At 46.7% G+C, this 11,850-nt stretch overlaps 2 protein-coding genes across 2 annotated transcripts in view; one reads left to right on the top strand and one right to left on the bottom strand.

Annotated features, from left to right (window-relative positions):
• LOC101357936 (histone H2A type 2-C-like) overlaps nucleotides 1-11,850 on the top strand; it is a 26,223-nt gene that overhangs the window by 13,896 nt on the left and 477 nt on the right. The window lies entirely within an intron of this gene.
• Nucleotides 11,019-11,770, bottom strand: LOC101357429 (histone H2B type 2-E). The gene has a single exon (XM_004389604.2). It carries the CDS (start codon nucleotides 11,540-11,542, stop codon nucleotides 11,162-11,164), a length of 381 nt encoding a protein of 126 aa, XP_004389661.1. The 5' UTR covers nucleotides 11,543-11,770; the 3' UTR covers nucleotides 11,019-11,161.

Below are 11,850 nucleotides of genomic sequence, written 5' to 3'. Positions count from 1 at the left end.
TCAAGCTCATGTAGAGTTGCTTGGACTCAGGAAAAATCAGAGAAATGAAAATTAAAACAACACTGAGATTATCACTTTACCCCAGATAATGTGGCAACAATTAGAAAGCTGGAGGACCCAAGTGTTAATAAAACTCTACAGTAAAAACAATCCAGTTTCTTCAACAAATGCATCACAAGAAAAAAAAGAAATGGACAGAGAATATATATTAAAGGAGAGTTAAAAGACATATCAACCAATCACAATGTGTGGAACTTAGTTGGATTCAGACTCAAAAAACAATTTTAAAGAGGCATGACATGTAGACAAGGACGGATTACCCAATAAACAAGATATGCATGGGCTTACTTGTGCTCACTTACTAATCTGTAGTGCACAATTTCACCTGTTTTTCACCACATGACATGGTGAACCCCATGTGAAATTGTGCATTACAGATTAGTAAGGAAACACAATTAAGCCCGTGTGTACCTTGCTTACTGTACGCCCGTGCGTACCTTCCTTACTGGTTAATGTGCCCCTGCATGTAGATTAAAATTGAAAAGTTAAACAGTAACTAGATACTTGATAAATTAAGGAATTATTGTTAATTGTTTTAGTTGTGATTTTGGTATTGTAGTCTCTGTCTTTTAGAGATACCTAAGGAAATATTTATGAATGAAGTACTATGGTTTTTGGGATTTGCTTCAAAATTACATAGGATGGCCTTGAGTTGATAACTGTTGAAGCTGGATCATGGGTTCATTGGCATCTATTTATGTCTGTGTGTCTTAGTCATCTAGTGCTACTCTAACAGGAATACCGCAGGTGGATGGCTTTAACAAAGAGAAGTTTATTTCCTCACAGTAAAGTAGGCTAAAAGTCCAAATTCAGGGCATCAGCTCCAGGGGAAGGCTTTCTCTCTTTGTTGGCCTTGTTCTCATCAGTGTTCCCCCGGACTAGGAGGTTCTCCGCGCAGGGACCCCGGGTCCAAAGGACATACTCTGCTCCTGGCACTGCTTTCTTGGTGGTATGAGGTCCCCAACTCTCTGCTTGCTTCCCTTCCCTTTTCTCTCTTGAGAGATAAAAGGTGGTGCAGGCCACACCCCAGGGAAACTCCCTTTACATTGGATCAGAGATGTGACCTTAGTAAGGGTGTTATATAATCCCACCCTAATCCTCTTTAACATAAAATTACAATCACAAAATGGAGGACAACCAGATAATACTTGGAATCAGGGCCCAGCCAAACTGATACACACATTTTTGGGAGGACATAATTCAATCCATGACATTCCACCCTTTAGCCCCCCAAAAATCGCATCCTTGCAACATGCAAAACATATTCATCTCATCATATCATAGCAAAAGTCTTAACTCCAAGTGCAAAATCTGAAAATTCCTCTTCATCTGTGAAATCTAAAATACAAGTTATCTGCTTCCAAAGGTACAATGGCAGAACAGGCACAAGCTAGACATTTCCATTACAAATGGGAGAAACTGGAGGAGAAGAAGGGATAACAGGCACCAAGCAAGTCAGCAGAACACATTACATTAGCCCTCAAGGCTTTGAAAATAATCCTCTGTTCTCTTGAGACAATTTAGACATAGCCCTGCCCTCCAGACTGTAGGTATTGGCTACAGCCTCTGGATTTTGAGTAGAGGCCCCTCGGCCCTGGGCTTCAGCTCCGCCTTCCAGGCCCACTGGGACAATAACTCTGCTCCCTTTGCTTTAGGCGCACCATTCTCCTACTCCATCGGAGTGACAACTCCACCCTTAGAAACACCAGAGGCCATGGCTCCACCCTTTGAAACCCCTGAGGTCACAGCCATACCTTTTGAGACCGAGGCAGCTCAGCTTCTTGTGTCCCTTGTCTCTTCAGCTTGTTTTCTGGTTTCTTGGCCTCTTGGCTCCTCGGGCCTCATGCCCCCATCTGCCCTGCTGGGGCAAGTGTTCCAAAGCTCTGTAGTTCCGATGATAAGTACCCAGAGGCACCCCACTCTGCCAGGAAGCCTCCTGTGCACAGGCACTCAGCTCTCTCGCTCCGTGGGTCGGCTCCAGCGCCGTCTTGTACTAGTCTCCTGGTTCTGCTGCTGTTGGTTCTCTGCCACTGCCTCTTCTCTGCTGTTGCAGATTCTCTGCTGCTGCTGGTCCTTTGCTGCTGCCACTGCTGTATCCATTCACAGTTTCAAAACCACTTCCACATTTTAGGTATCTGTTAGAGCAGCACCCCACTCTCAGTACCAAATGTCTTAGGCTGGGTTCTCTAGAGAAGCAAAACCAGTAAAGCGTATAAATATATAGACAGACAGATTTATATCAAGCAAATAGCTCACGCAATTGGAGAGGCTAAAAACATCCCAAGTCCACAGATCAGGGTAGAGGCATCTCCCAGTTCACGTAGCCGCAAAAGCTGGTGAACCGAAGGTCGGCAGGTCGGAGAGGGGCTCCCGCTCACAGGCTGTGAAGGTCAATGAATTCCAAGATCAGCAGACAAGACCACAAGGTTTCTGCTGATTCACGTAGCTGCAGGGGCTGGCGAACCCAAGGTCGGCAGGTCGGGGAACCGGACTCTTGTTTGCAGGCTGAGAAGTTCGATGAATTCCCAGATCAACAGGTAAGCTGCTAGCTCAAGTCCCACGAACCGGAAGTGAGACAACAAGAGGCAGCTGCTGAGTCTGGAACAAGCCAAAAACCTTGGCAAGGCGAGCAGGCAGAAGGGAACCGGCGGAAGGCAGAGAGATGAAACTGCCAGAGCGGTGAGCTGCCACAGGCCCCGCCTCCGCCAGTACCACTCTGCAGATTCCATCATGGGGGTGATCACAACATTATACAACTGCTAAAACGCGGAGAATAATGGCCTAGCCAAGGTGACGTACAGTCTTAACCATCACGATATGTTTTACTTTCTCAATTATCAAAAATTAAAAATGCTTTTTTCCAAAAAAAAACCTGCTATTTAACATCCTTATGCAAGTATCTTTGATTTTTTTGTTTAGAGGTTTTCTTTTTGTTTTTATATGAAAAGGGAATTTTGATATTATTTCTAAATGACCCACCAAAATTTTGCTCCAAATTCCTCTCCCACTAACAGTGTATAAGAGTACCTATCTATTTCCCGAGGAGACCCTGGGTGATACAAATGGTTAAGAGCTCAGCCACTAACTGAAAAGTTGGCAGGTTGAATCTACCCAGAAGTGCCACGGAAGAAAGGCCTGGCAATCTACTTTTGAAAGACCACAGCCAGGGAGCACAGTTCTACTCTGAAACACATGAGGTCACCATAAAGCTGAATCAACTGTTTTTGTTTCGTTTTGCTTTTTTGTTTTTAATCTATTTCCTTAAACCTAACCAGGACTGAGTATTAACCAAAAAACCAAACTCATTGCTGTCAAGTCGATTCCGACTCATAGACCCATAGGACAGAGTAGAACTGCCCCATAGGGTTTCCAAGGAGCAGCTGGTGGATTCGAACTGCTGACCTTTTGGTGAGCAGCTGTAGCTTTTAACCACTATGCCACCAGGGTTTCCAGACTAGGTATTAGCAAACCTTTAAATTTTGCCAATTTATTATTTGATTATGAATCTCACAGCCCCCCCTCAGAATCTCATGACCCCTCAGAGTAAAAAGTTAGGTGTCCTGGTGTCTTAGCCTGCCTCTTCCTACCAGATGACGCTCCTGTCCAGCCTATGGGAGGTTTTGCTTGACTTTGGTGCAGGGAAGCTCATGACCAGACTTTGCATGGCCGAATTTTGACTTTTGTTTACGTTTCTTTGATCACTATCACCTCTCTTCTTCCTCCACTACCTGGATTTTGTCTCAGATGCTGGACAGGTGTTTGTACTTGTATTTTACTCCAGTGTGAAGAGGTAGGAAAGGAGACTGAGTTAATGGCCACCCACTCAGGTCCTCAGGACGACCATCCAGGCCTGTGGTCACCCCATTCCAGCCTCTGGTCCTCAGAAATTCCATCTTGTGGGTAGACCAGAGACAGAGGGCTCTGCGGGGCTGGATCCTACCGACTAGACTCTCAAGAAACAGATGCATAAACCTTACTCATAATCATCATCATCCATAGTGTTGACACGGCTTCATACTTTCCAGGCTCAGGTATAAGTGCTTGGACACATTTATCCTCATAAGAACCTAAATCGCTGGTATTCTTATTATCCCCAAGGTACAGATAAGGAAAATGAAGCACAGAAAGATTAAGGAGATTGTCCAAGGCCATGGAGCTAGTGAGTGAAAACACTGAGATTCCATCCCGTGCAGCCTGATTGCAGAACCCATGCTCTGAACGTCTGATGAGAAATGCTAACTGTCTATCCAGAGAACGCACGCTCAGGTTCACGGACATGCCCACTGGCTGCACGCAGGCAGATCAGCACAGGAGGCCAAACTGTGACGAGAAAGCTACTCGCAACTCATGGAGGCACGTGATCACCATGCTCCTGTCAGCCTGGATCCCCTGATGCAGCCGTTCCCACCTTAAAGGCAGCCCCACTGCACTGACTAGACACCCATTTAAGGGTCAGGGTGCCGTCTGCCCCAGCGGCCTCTGAGACTTTAGCTTTTCTGTTTACGGTGCGTTTCAGCTCCATTCCGTGTACACAGGTCAACCCAGGAGCTCATCGGGTTCTTTAAAGTCAGTTTACACACATCTGGTCTAATCCTGCGACATCTGGTTTTGCCCACCCATGTGACCTCAGGTTGCCGCACTCACCCCCTTGCCCTCTAAACACCGCCCGGCCTGGACTGCGTTCTGTTCCTGCCATCTTCTATGTTAGCCTCTCTCTTAAAGGAGCAGGACTTACCAGAGCGCATTGTGAAACCAAATGCGGTAGGTGTAAGAATTGCTTGTAAAGTTTTACATTTACCTTTTCTGTCCAAGGCCAAGCTGAGGCCGTGAGCCAGACCACTGGAGGTTATGAGCAGGGAGGGTGATCAGGTCGGATCTGTGCTTTAGAGAGATTACTCGGTCAGCAGGACAGACTGGATTAGAGAGGTACTGAGCCTACGAGAACCGAGTGAAACCCTGGCTCCTTCTCCCATCTGAGCTCCTGCCCGCCTGAGAGCAGACAGAGCCCTGGTGGCGTAGTGGTTATGAGCTCGGCTGCTAACCAATAGGTTATAAATCCACGAGGCATTCCTTGGAAACCCTACGTGGTAGTTCTACTCTGTGCTAGAGGGTCGTTATGAGTCAGAATCGACTCCACAGCAACGGGTTTGAGAGCAGAATGTTTGTCTCATTCATCTGCAGAGCCACCGTGAAACAGTCAGAGCCCGTTAAACAGTAAACGAAGGACTAGAAACAATTTAACTGATCATCAACCGATGAATGGATTAGCAATTGTAGTACAGCCATGCCATGGATGGAAATTAGCAATAAAAAGAAATTAACTACTGATACAGTATGAATGAACCTCAGAATAATTCATCTGAATGAAAGAAGCTAGACACAGAGTATACACCGTATGATTCCATTTATATAAAATTCTAGAAAATGTAAACTATCTATAATGATATAAAGCAAATCAGTGTTTGCCTGGGGACAGAGATGGGGGTAAAGGATGACATTGGTGGAGGGAGAGTTTAAGAAGGGACAGTAAGAAACTCCGCGGGGGGATGGATATTGTCCTAGGGTAAAGTCACCACAAAGTTATAGCAAAGCAAAAAGAAAGATTTTATTTGGCATATATTCAGAAAGACAAAAGTGGGAAACAGACAGCCATGCTGCCAGAGACATGTCTGCAGAGTCCAGAGAATGTTACAGAATCGTCAGTATATATTAACATTACATATGGGTAAGGTCATTAAAAGCTTCACCCTTTCAAAGAGTGGCGAAATCACTGTGATCCTACATTTTGAATTGTCTTTCTTAATAAACATTGGTACAAGTTTCAGTAACAACAGTCAGGACGGTCCTCATTGGTCCAACAAATTTTCTATTCACTAAATGCTAATAGAAAAAGATTAGAGTGGAAAGTATGTGGGTTATTTGTGCTCTGTTTATGATTTGTTTATGTGAAAGTTTCCCTGAAAGATGTTTTCCAAGATTGTCCTAGCTATTGTTTTTATACTTCAGGGCCCAGCTGATGTGTCTTTGTGAGTCCTTGTGAGTCCAGCTCCAGCTAGGTCCCATTCTGTATACTCAAGGACAGGGAATAATGGCTCCAATTTTAACTCGTAAATCAATATGTTCATTATTTTATGGTTTCATAGGTGTATACATACATCAAAACTCAGCAAATTTTACCTTAAATATGTGGTTTATTATACACCAATTACATCTCAGTAAAGTTCCTTTTTTAAAAAAAAGAGAAGGTGGCAGAGAAATGAGCTAAAAGGTGGCCTTTGAGCTGTATGATGGGTGGTGTGGGGGGGGGGCGGTGGTTCAGTGGTAGAATTCTAGCCTTCCACCTGGGAGACCCAATTCAATCCCCAGCTGTGGTGCAGTGAATTACTTAATATGGCCCTTCTAGTCATAGTCTTTGTAACTCCCACCAAATGGCAGGATGGTGTTATGCAAATGAGGTGCTTGTGGCCCACCAAAGGGATTGGATGGTAATAATGTAAATAAGGTGCCTGGCACCCTTGTGGGCATAGGACCATGCAAATAAGGTGTATGGAACCCTAACGAGGGAATTGGTCAGTTTTGCCATCCGCTAGGCTTAAAATGAGCCATCCCAGAAGCAGAAAAGGGGACCTCACAACAACATAGAAAGAAGAGCCAGGAGTAGAGTGTGACCTTTGGACCCAGGATCCCTGCATTGAGAACTTCCTAGACGAAGGAGACAGAGAGCGGGAATACCAGCGATGGTGAGGGACTGGTGAGCAACTGGCAACAGAGAAATGGTGGCAGCAGAGGCAGCAGAGGCAGCAGAACCAGGAGGCTGGCAGCAGATGGCAGGAGACAGTGCAGTGGGCTTCCTGGCCCACAGAGCTAGGCTTGCTGACCCACGGAGCGAGAGAGCTGGGTGCCTTCGGGCAGGAGGCTTGCTGGTGGAGTGGAGTGTCTCTGGGTGGGCACTTCCTGACAGAGTTAAGAGCTTTGTAACACTTGCCAGAGCAGGGCAGAAGGCACAGGGCTGAGAGGCCGAGGGCCAGAGAGAGGCATGACTGTGGGCACAGCTAAGAAGCTGTCCTGACCTAAGAACTGTATCCTGAGTTGTTTCTGATCCTGAATTGTAACCTGTTACTTCCCTAATAAACCCCATAACTGAGTATGGTCTATGAGTTCTGTGTGGCCACTACAACAAATTATTGAACCCAACACAGCAGTAAAGAGTCCTGTGGGGGGGACAGCTAGTGTCAGAATTGGTAACAAGATTGGTGGATAGAGGCATGTCTGACCTTCGCCTCATGAGAATCAGCCTTGGGCTGTTGATCTTGATTCTCCTTCCCCCTCGTGAAGTTCCAGGAGGTCAGACCCCTCTGCCACACCATGTTTACACCTGCCAGTGCACCTCGAATGCAGTCACCGCTCAATGGACCAGTTGTGCGTGGGTCTCCAGGAGTCGGGGGCCAACTCAACGGCCACTAACAACACAATACTGGAGAGCAGCAATGATAAAATAAATCCCCAAATCCTTGTGTGTTCCAGAAAATGGTTTACCTACTGCAAAGAACTGACCAAAAGAGCTTGACTAATCTCCTCTGTTTAAGTATCTCTCGGCCCCGCTCACCTAAGGCTTTACAAAGCTCCTGGTGCCTAACCAGAGAATCCCTTATTTCCCTCTCCCTTCCCCAGGGTCTCCTAAAGATCCTAAATCTTGTAGTCTTCTGCTTCGTCAGAGTAGAACTGAGAGGTGGGTCTTTGACTCCCCATTGCGATAGTCTCCCCCTATTGCAGTGTCCCTCTCCCACTTCCAATTGTCCTTCCCCCCCTTTTGCAACTGTTTTAACATTATTCGGTGCCATTTTTTCTTTGACAATAGTTAAGTGCTCAGTAAGCAGTAGCAATTATTATAACAATTGTCATTATTATTAACCCCCATATAAGCAAGTGGGGAGCCAGGAAAATTGTTGGAGCAGCGGAAAGAAATAATCAAAGAGGTTCTTTAGGAGGATGAATGTCACCATCTCTGACTGATTACCTCCTCGCCCAATGAAAACACCAACCTCCCCTTCCTCACTGTAACTTCCTTCTTCGGGAACACCACGCCCAGGAGACGCCCACAACCAGAAGCTAAAGCTCTCTCCCATTAGTGTAGGGATCCCAGCTGGAGAGCCTCGCCACTGCCGGGTCAAGCTAACTTGAATTGAGCTCTGGCCTCTGGAATGCAGAACCAGAGCCCCCAATCCCACCCTCCAGGCCTGCAAACCAGTAAACAAACCCTTAAGTCATCATCCAGCCTCCTCTCTGTTAAAATCCTGAGCGCATTCCAAAGAGAATAAAGTAGGTGGTGTTTAGAAAATTCCCCCCCAAAAAATCCAGGGAGGGGGTCTAGGTTTTCAGAGAGTGACCTTACTTTCTCAAGTCCCTTAAGCACTAAAGTAGGGGCATATTCTCTGGAGTTTCTGATGAGAGGCCTCTCTGTGCCTCAGTTTCCTTATCTGTAAAATGAGCAATAATAATAGTACCTACTTCATAAGGCAGGAGCCACGGTGGCAAAATGGTTAAGTGCTTGGCACTTGGTCAGTGGTTTGAATCCACCAGCAGTTCTGAGGGAGAAAAGACTTGGCAATCGGCCACCGTAATGACTAACCAAAAAAACCCCAAACCTGTTGCTTGTTGAGTCAATTCTGCCTCCTAGCGACCCTGGGAAACCCTATGGGGCAGTTCTACTCTGTCCTATAGGGTCGCCATGAGTCGGAATCCACTTGACGGCACACAACAACAAAATTTGTAAGGTTCCTATGAGGATTAAATGAGTCAACACATGTAAAGGGCTTAGCACGCTGCTTGGTACACAGTAAGTGCCCTGCGGCTGTTAGGATCTACTGAAGCTACACGTTTTTACGGACTTTATTTCCCCTTCTCGTCTATAATGTTTCTTCTTTGCGGTCATGTATTTTTCAATAACTAAGCATTAAGCAGGAGTCTTTGGGTGGCGCAAATGGTTAAGCGCTCAGCTACTAATCGAAAAGTTTGAACCCACCCAGAGGCACCTTGGAAGAAAGGCCCAGTGATTCTGCTTCTGGAAAGTCTCAGTGCGAAAACCCTATGGAGCACAATTCTGCTCTGAAACGCACGTGGTTGCCAAGAGGTGGTGTGATTCAGAAGGGACTCCACAGCGGCTGGGTTTTGTTTTTTGTTTTTTTAGGCAGTACGAGTGGCCTCTGAAGAGACTCTCTTAGCCCTAGAGGAGTTCAGCTGATGATTTTATTCAATGTCCAGGTCAGAGGGACCTAGTTTCCTCACAGACCCAGTGTTGAGTGTACCTGTTTATTTTCATTTATTGAGAAAGTACGCTGCAAATAAAATAATCCAGCAAAGCTTTTAAATTAATTGGTAACTTTATTAATAACAATAACATCTACACGTTTAAAAACACACACGTAGGAGACGAAAGATTTATTGCCCATGATAATGCCTGGAATCAGTTTGGATTTCTGATGTCTTTGCCATGAACTCCAGAACTCCTCAGTCAAAAACAGAGTTGAATAACCATCAGTCTTTGTCAGTAAAATCAAGGTTTGGGAAGAGTCAACAACCTTTAACTTCACAAAATAAATCTAAAATGCAATCGTGCTCGCATCTAAGGATACAAAGGTGGGCGATGTTAGCTGCATGACTGTGGACCAGTCACTTAACTGCTCATCTGTAAAAAGGACAATAATAACCCTGCAGTCCTGCCTGCCTCATAGGGTCGGTCTCTTGAAAACCAAATGAGAACACAGAATCAGGATGTGAAGGGAGGCAGAAAAGGAGAAGGTGGGGAAAGGCTAATTTTGCTTTCCAGTGACCAATGCTCTGAATTAAAAGAATATGCAAAAGAGTTATTCGAACCTGGGAAGCATAAAGGGAGAATCTACAGTTGCCACATCTCCTTTGGGGCAAAAAGAATCTTAACACAGGCTCCTCCCAGCTGTTGCCCTGAGGAACAGTCTTGAGGAAGGAACTCCAGAAACATTTTCGTCCTCACCGGGCCTCCAGATACGTCTAATGGAAATAAACCACACCCACCCGTCCAAGGAAGCAATTAAGAGGTGGGATGGAAAAATGAAGTCAACAAATACTTTTTCAACGAGTATTTGAATCACCATCTGCCAGGCACTGGTTGACGCTGAAGATACAGTGCAGAACCAGGTCAGCAAAGTCACTGTCTTCCAGGGCTTGCAAGCAGGTTGTGGGAAGAGGCCATAAACGAGAAAACAAACCAAGCAATTTCAGACGGCTGTTACGAGAAAGCTAAAAGGGGCAGGGACCAGAGGCATCCTGAATGGTTGATCCGGGTCTCCGCGAGGTGACTTTTGATCCCAGACCTAAATGACCAGTATCTGGGTTGCAGAGACCTGGGGACGCAGCGTTCCAAGCGAAGCGAACATTTAATGCAAAAATGATCCACAAATCGGGGAAACGATCTGGATTTCAAGGCCCCGAAGGAAGCGCCGCAAACCCCAGTCTACCAACTCCAGGACGGTAGGATTTTGAATATTCATTCGGTCCAATCAGGGGACAGCTGGGAAGCGGCCCCGCGGGCTCCGCCCTCGGTGCGCAGAGCGGCTGGTGCCCGCACACGACCACAGCGCGGGGCAGAACCGGCGACCGCGCACGCGGGCCGCTCCCAGCCCTCGGGAGGACTCCAGTCGTTCACGGCTGTCGCGCAGTACTCGCGGGGCCCGGGCTTGTGTTCTGAGGTCATTAAGAGGACCGGCCGCAATCCCTTCGTTTTATAACACCGATAAAGCATATCCCCAACAAAGGCGCTGCAAACTCCCAAACATCCTGATTTACAACCGACTCCTAGGAAACTCAGCCCAGCAAAGCGTGAAAATGCACCCCGCGTTCAAAAGGGAAGCCAGTCACGCGCCGGGACCCCCGAGTCACGAAGATTTGAAAAGCTACGTGTGCCATCGTCTATGATCTTTAAAGAAGTAACTTACTTTGTGAGAAGACTGTGAGAGAGCAAGTTAAGTAAATAAAGCTCTTTTTCTTGTGATTAGGTGGGTGGCTCTGAAAAGAGCCTTTGGAGCAGAGGCCGGAGACGGCGTGAAGGCCGGGTCCCGGGAGGGGCTCACTTGGAGCTGGTGTACTTGGTGACGGCCTTGGTGCCCTCGGACACGGCGTGCTTGGCCAGCTCGCCGGGCAGCAGCAGGCGCACGGCCGTCTGGATCTCCCGGGACGTGATGGTCGAGCGCTTGTTGTAATGCGCCAGGCGGGACGCTTCGCCGGCGATGCGCTCGAAGATGTCGTTGACGAAGGAGTTCATGATGCCCATGGCCTTGGACGAGATGCCGGTGTCGGGGTGGACCTGCTTCAGCACCTTGTACACGTAGATGGAGTAGCTCTCCTTGCGGCTGCGCTTGCGTTTTTTGCCGTCCTTTTTCTGGGCCTTGGTGACAGCTTTTTTGGAGCCTTTTTTGGGAGCGGGAGCAGATTTGGCCGGCTCAGGCATTGTTAAACACAATACTGTTCAAGAAGGAGTAAAAAAAAAAGTTGAGAATGGGCGGGCCAGATCGTTTTATAACCACCTTATGCAAATTAGGGCTCCAAAAGTATTTCATTTCTATTGGTCCAAGTAGGGACCTTGCTTTGTCAGTAATAGCTACGTAACAACAACGACTCTTGATTTTATTGGCCGTTTATGGAGCAATTTAGGGCCAATGAAAAGCTAGCTCCTGACCCCACCCCCTAGGAAAGCTTATAAAAGGTTCCCCATTGGGGTGTTTTCAACTCTGTCTTGTTTGGAGATTCCAAGTTCTT

Source organism: Trichechus manatus, unplaced genomic scaffold, assembly GCF_000243295.1.
Source record: "Trichechus manatus latirostris isolate Lorelei unplaced genomic scaffold, TriManLat1.0 scaffold00250, whole genome shotgun sequence".
Taxonomy (NCBI): Eukaryota; Metazoa; Chordata; class Mammalia; order Sirenia; family Trichechidae; genus Trichechus; species Trichechus manatus.
This window is presented reverse-complemented; position numbering and strand designations above follow the sequence as displayed.

What these genes read in the sequence shown, in the direction of transcription:
- LOC101357429 (XM_004389604.2), bottom strand. Translation starts at nt 11,542, where the DNA reads ATGCCTGAGCCGGCCAAATCTGCTCCCGCTCCCAAAAAAGGCTCCAAA.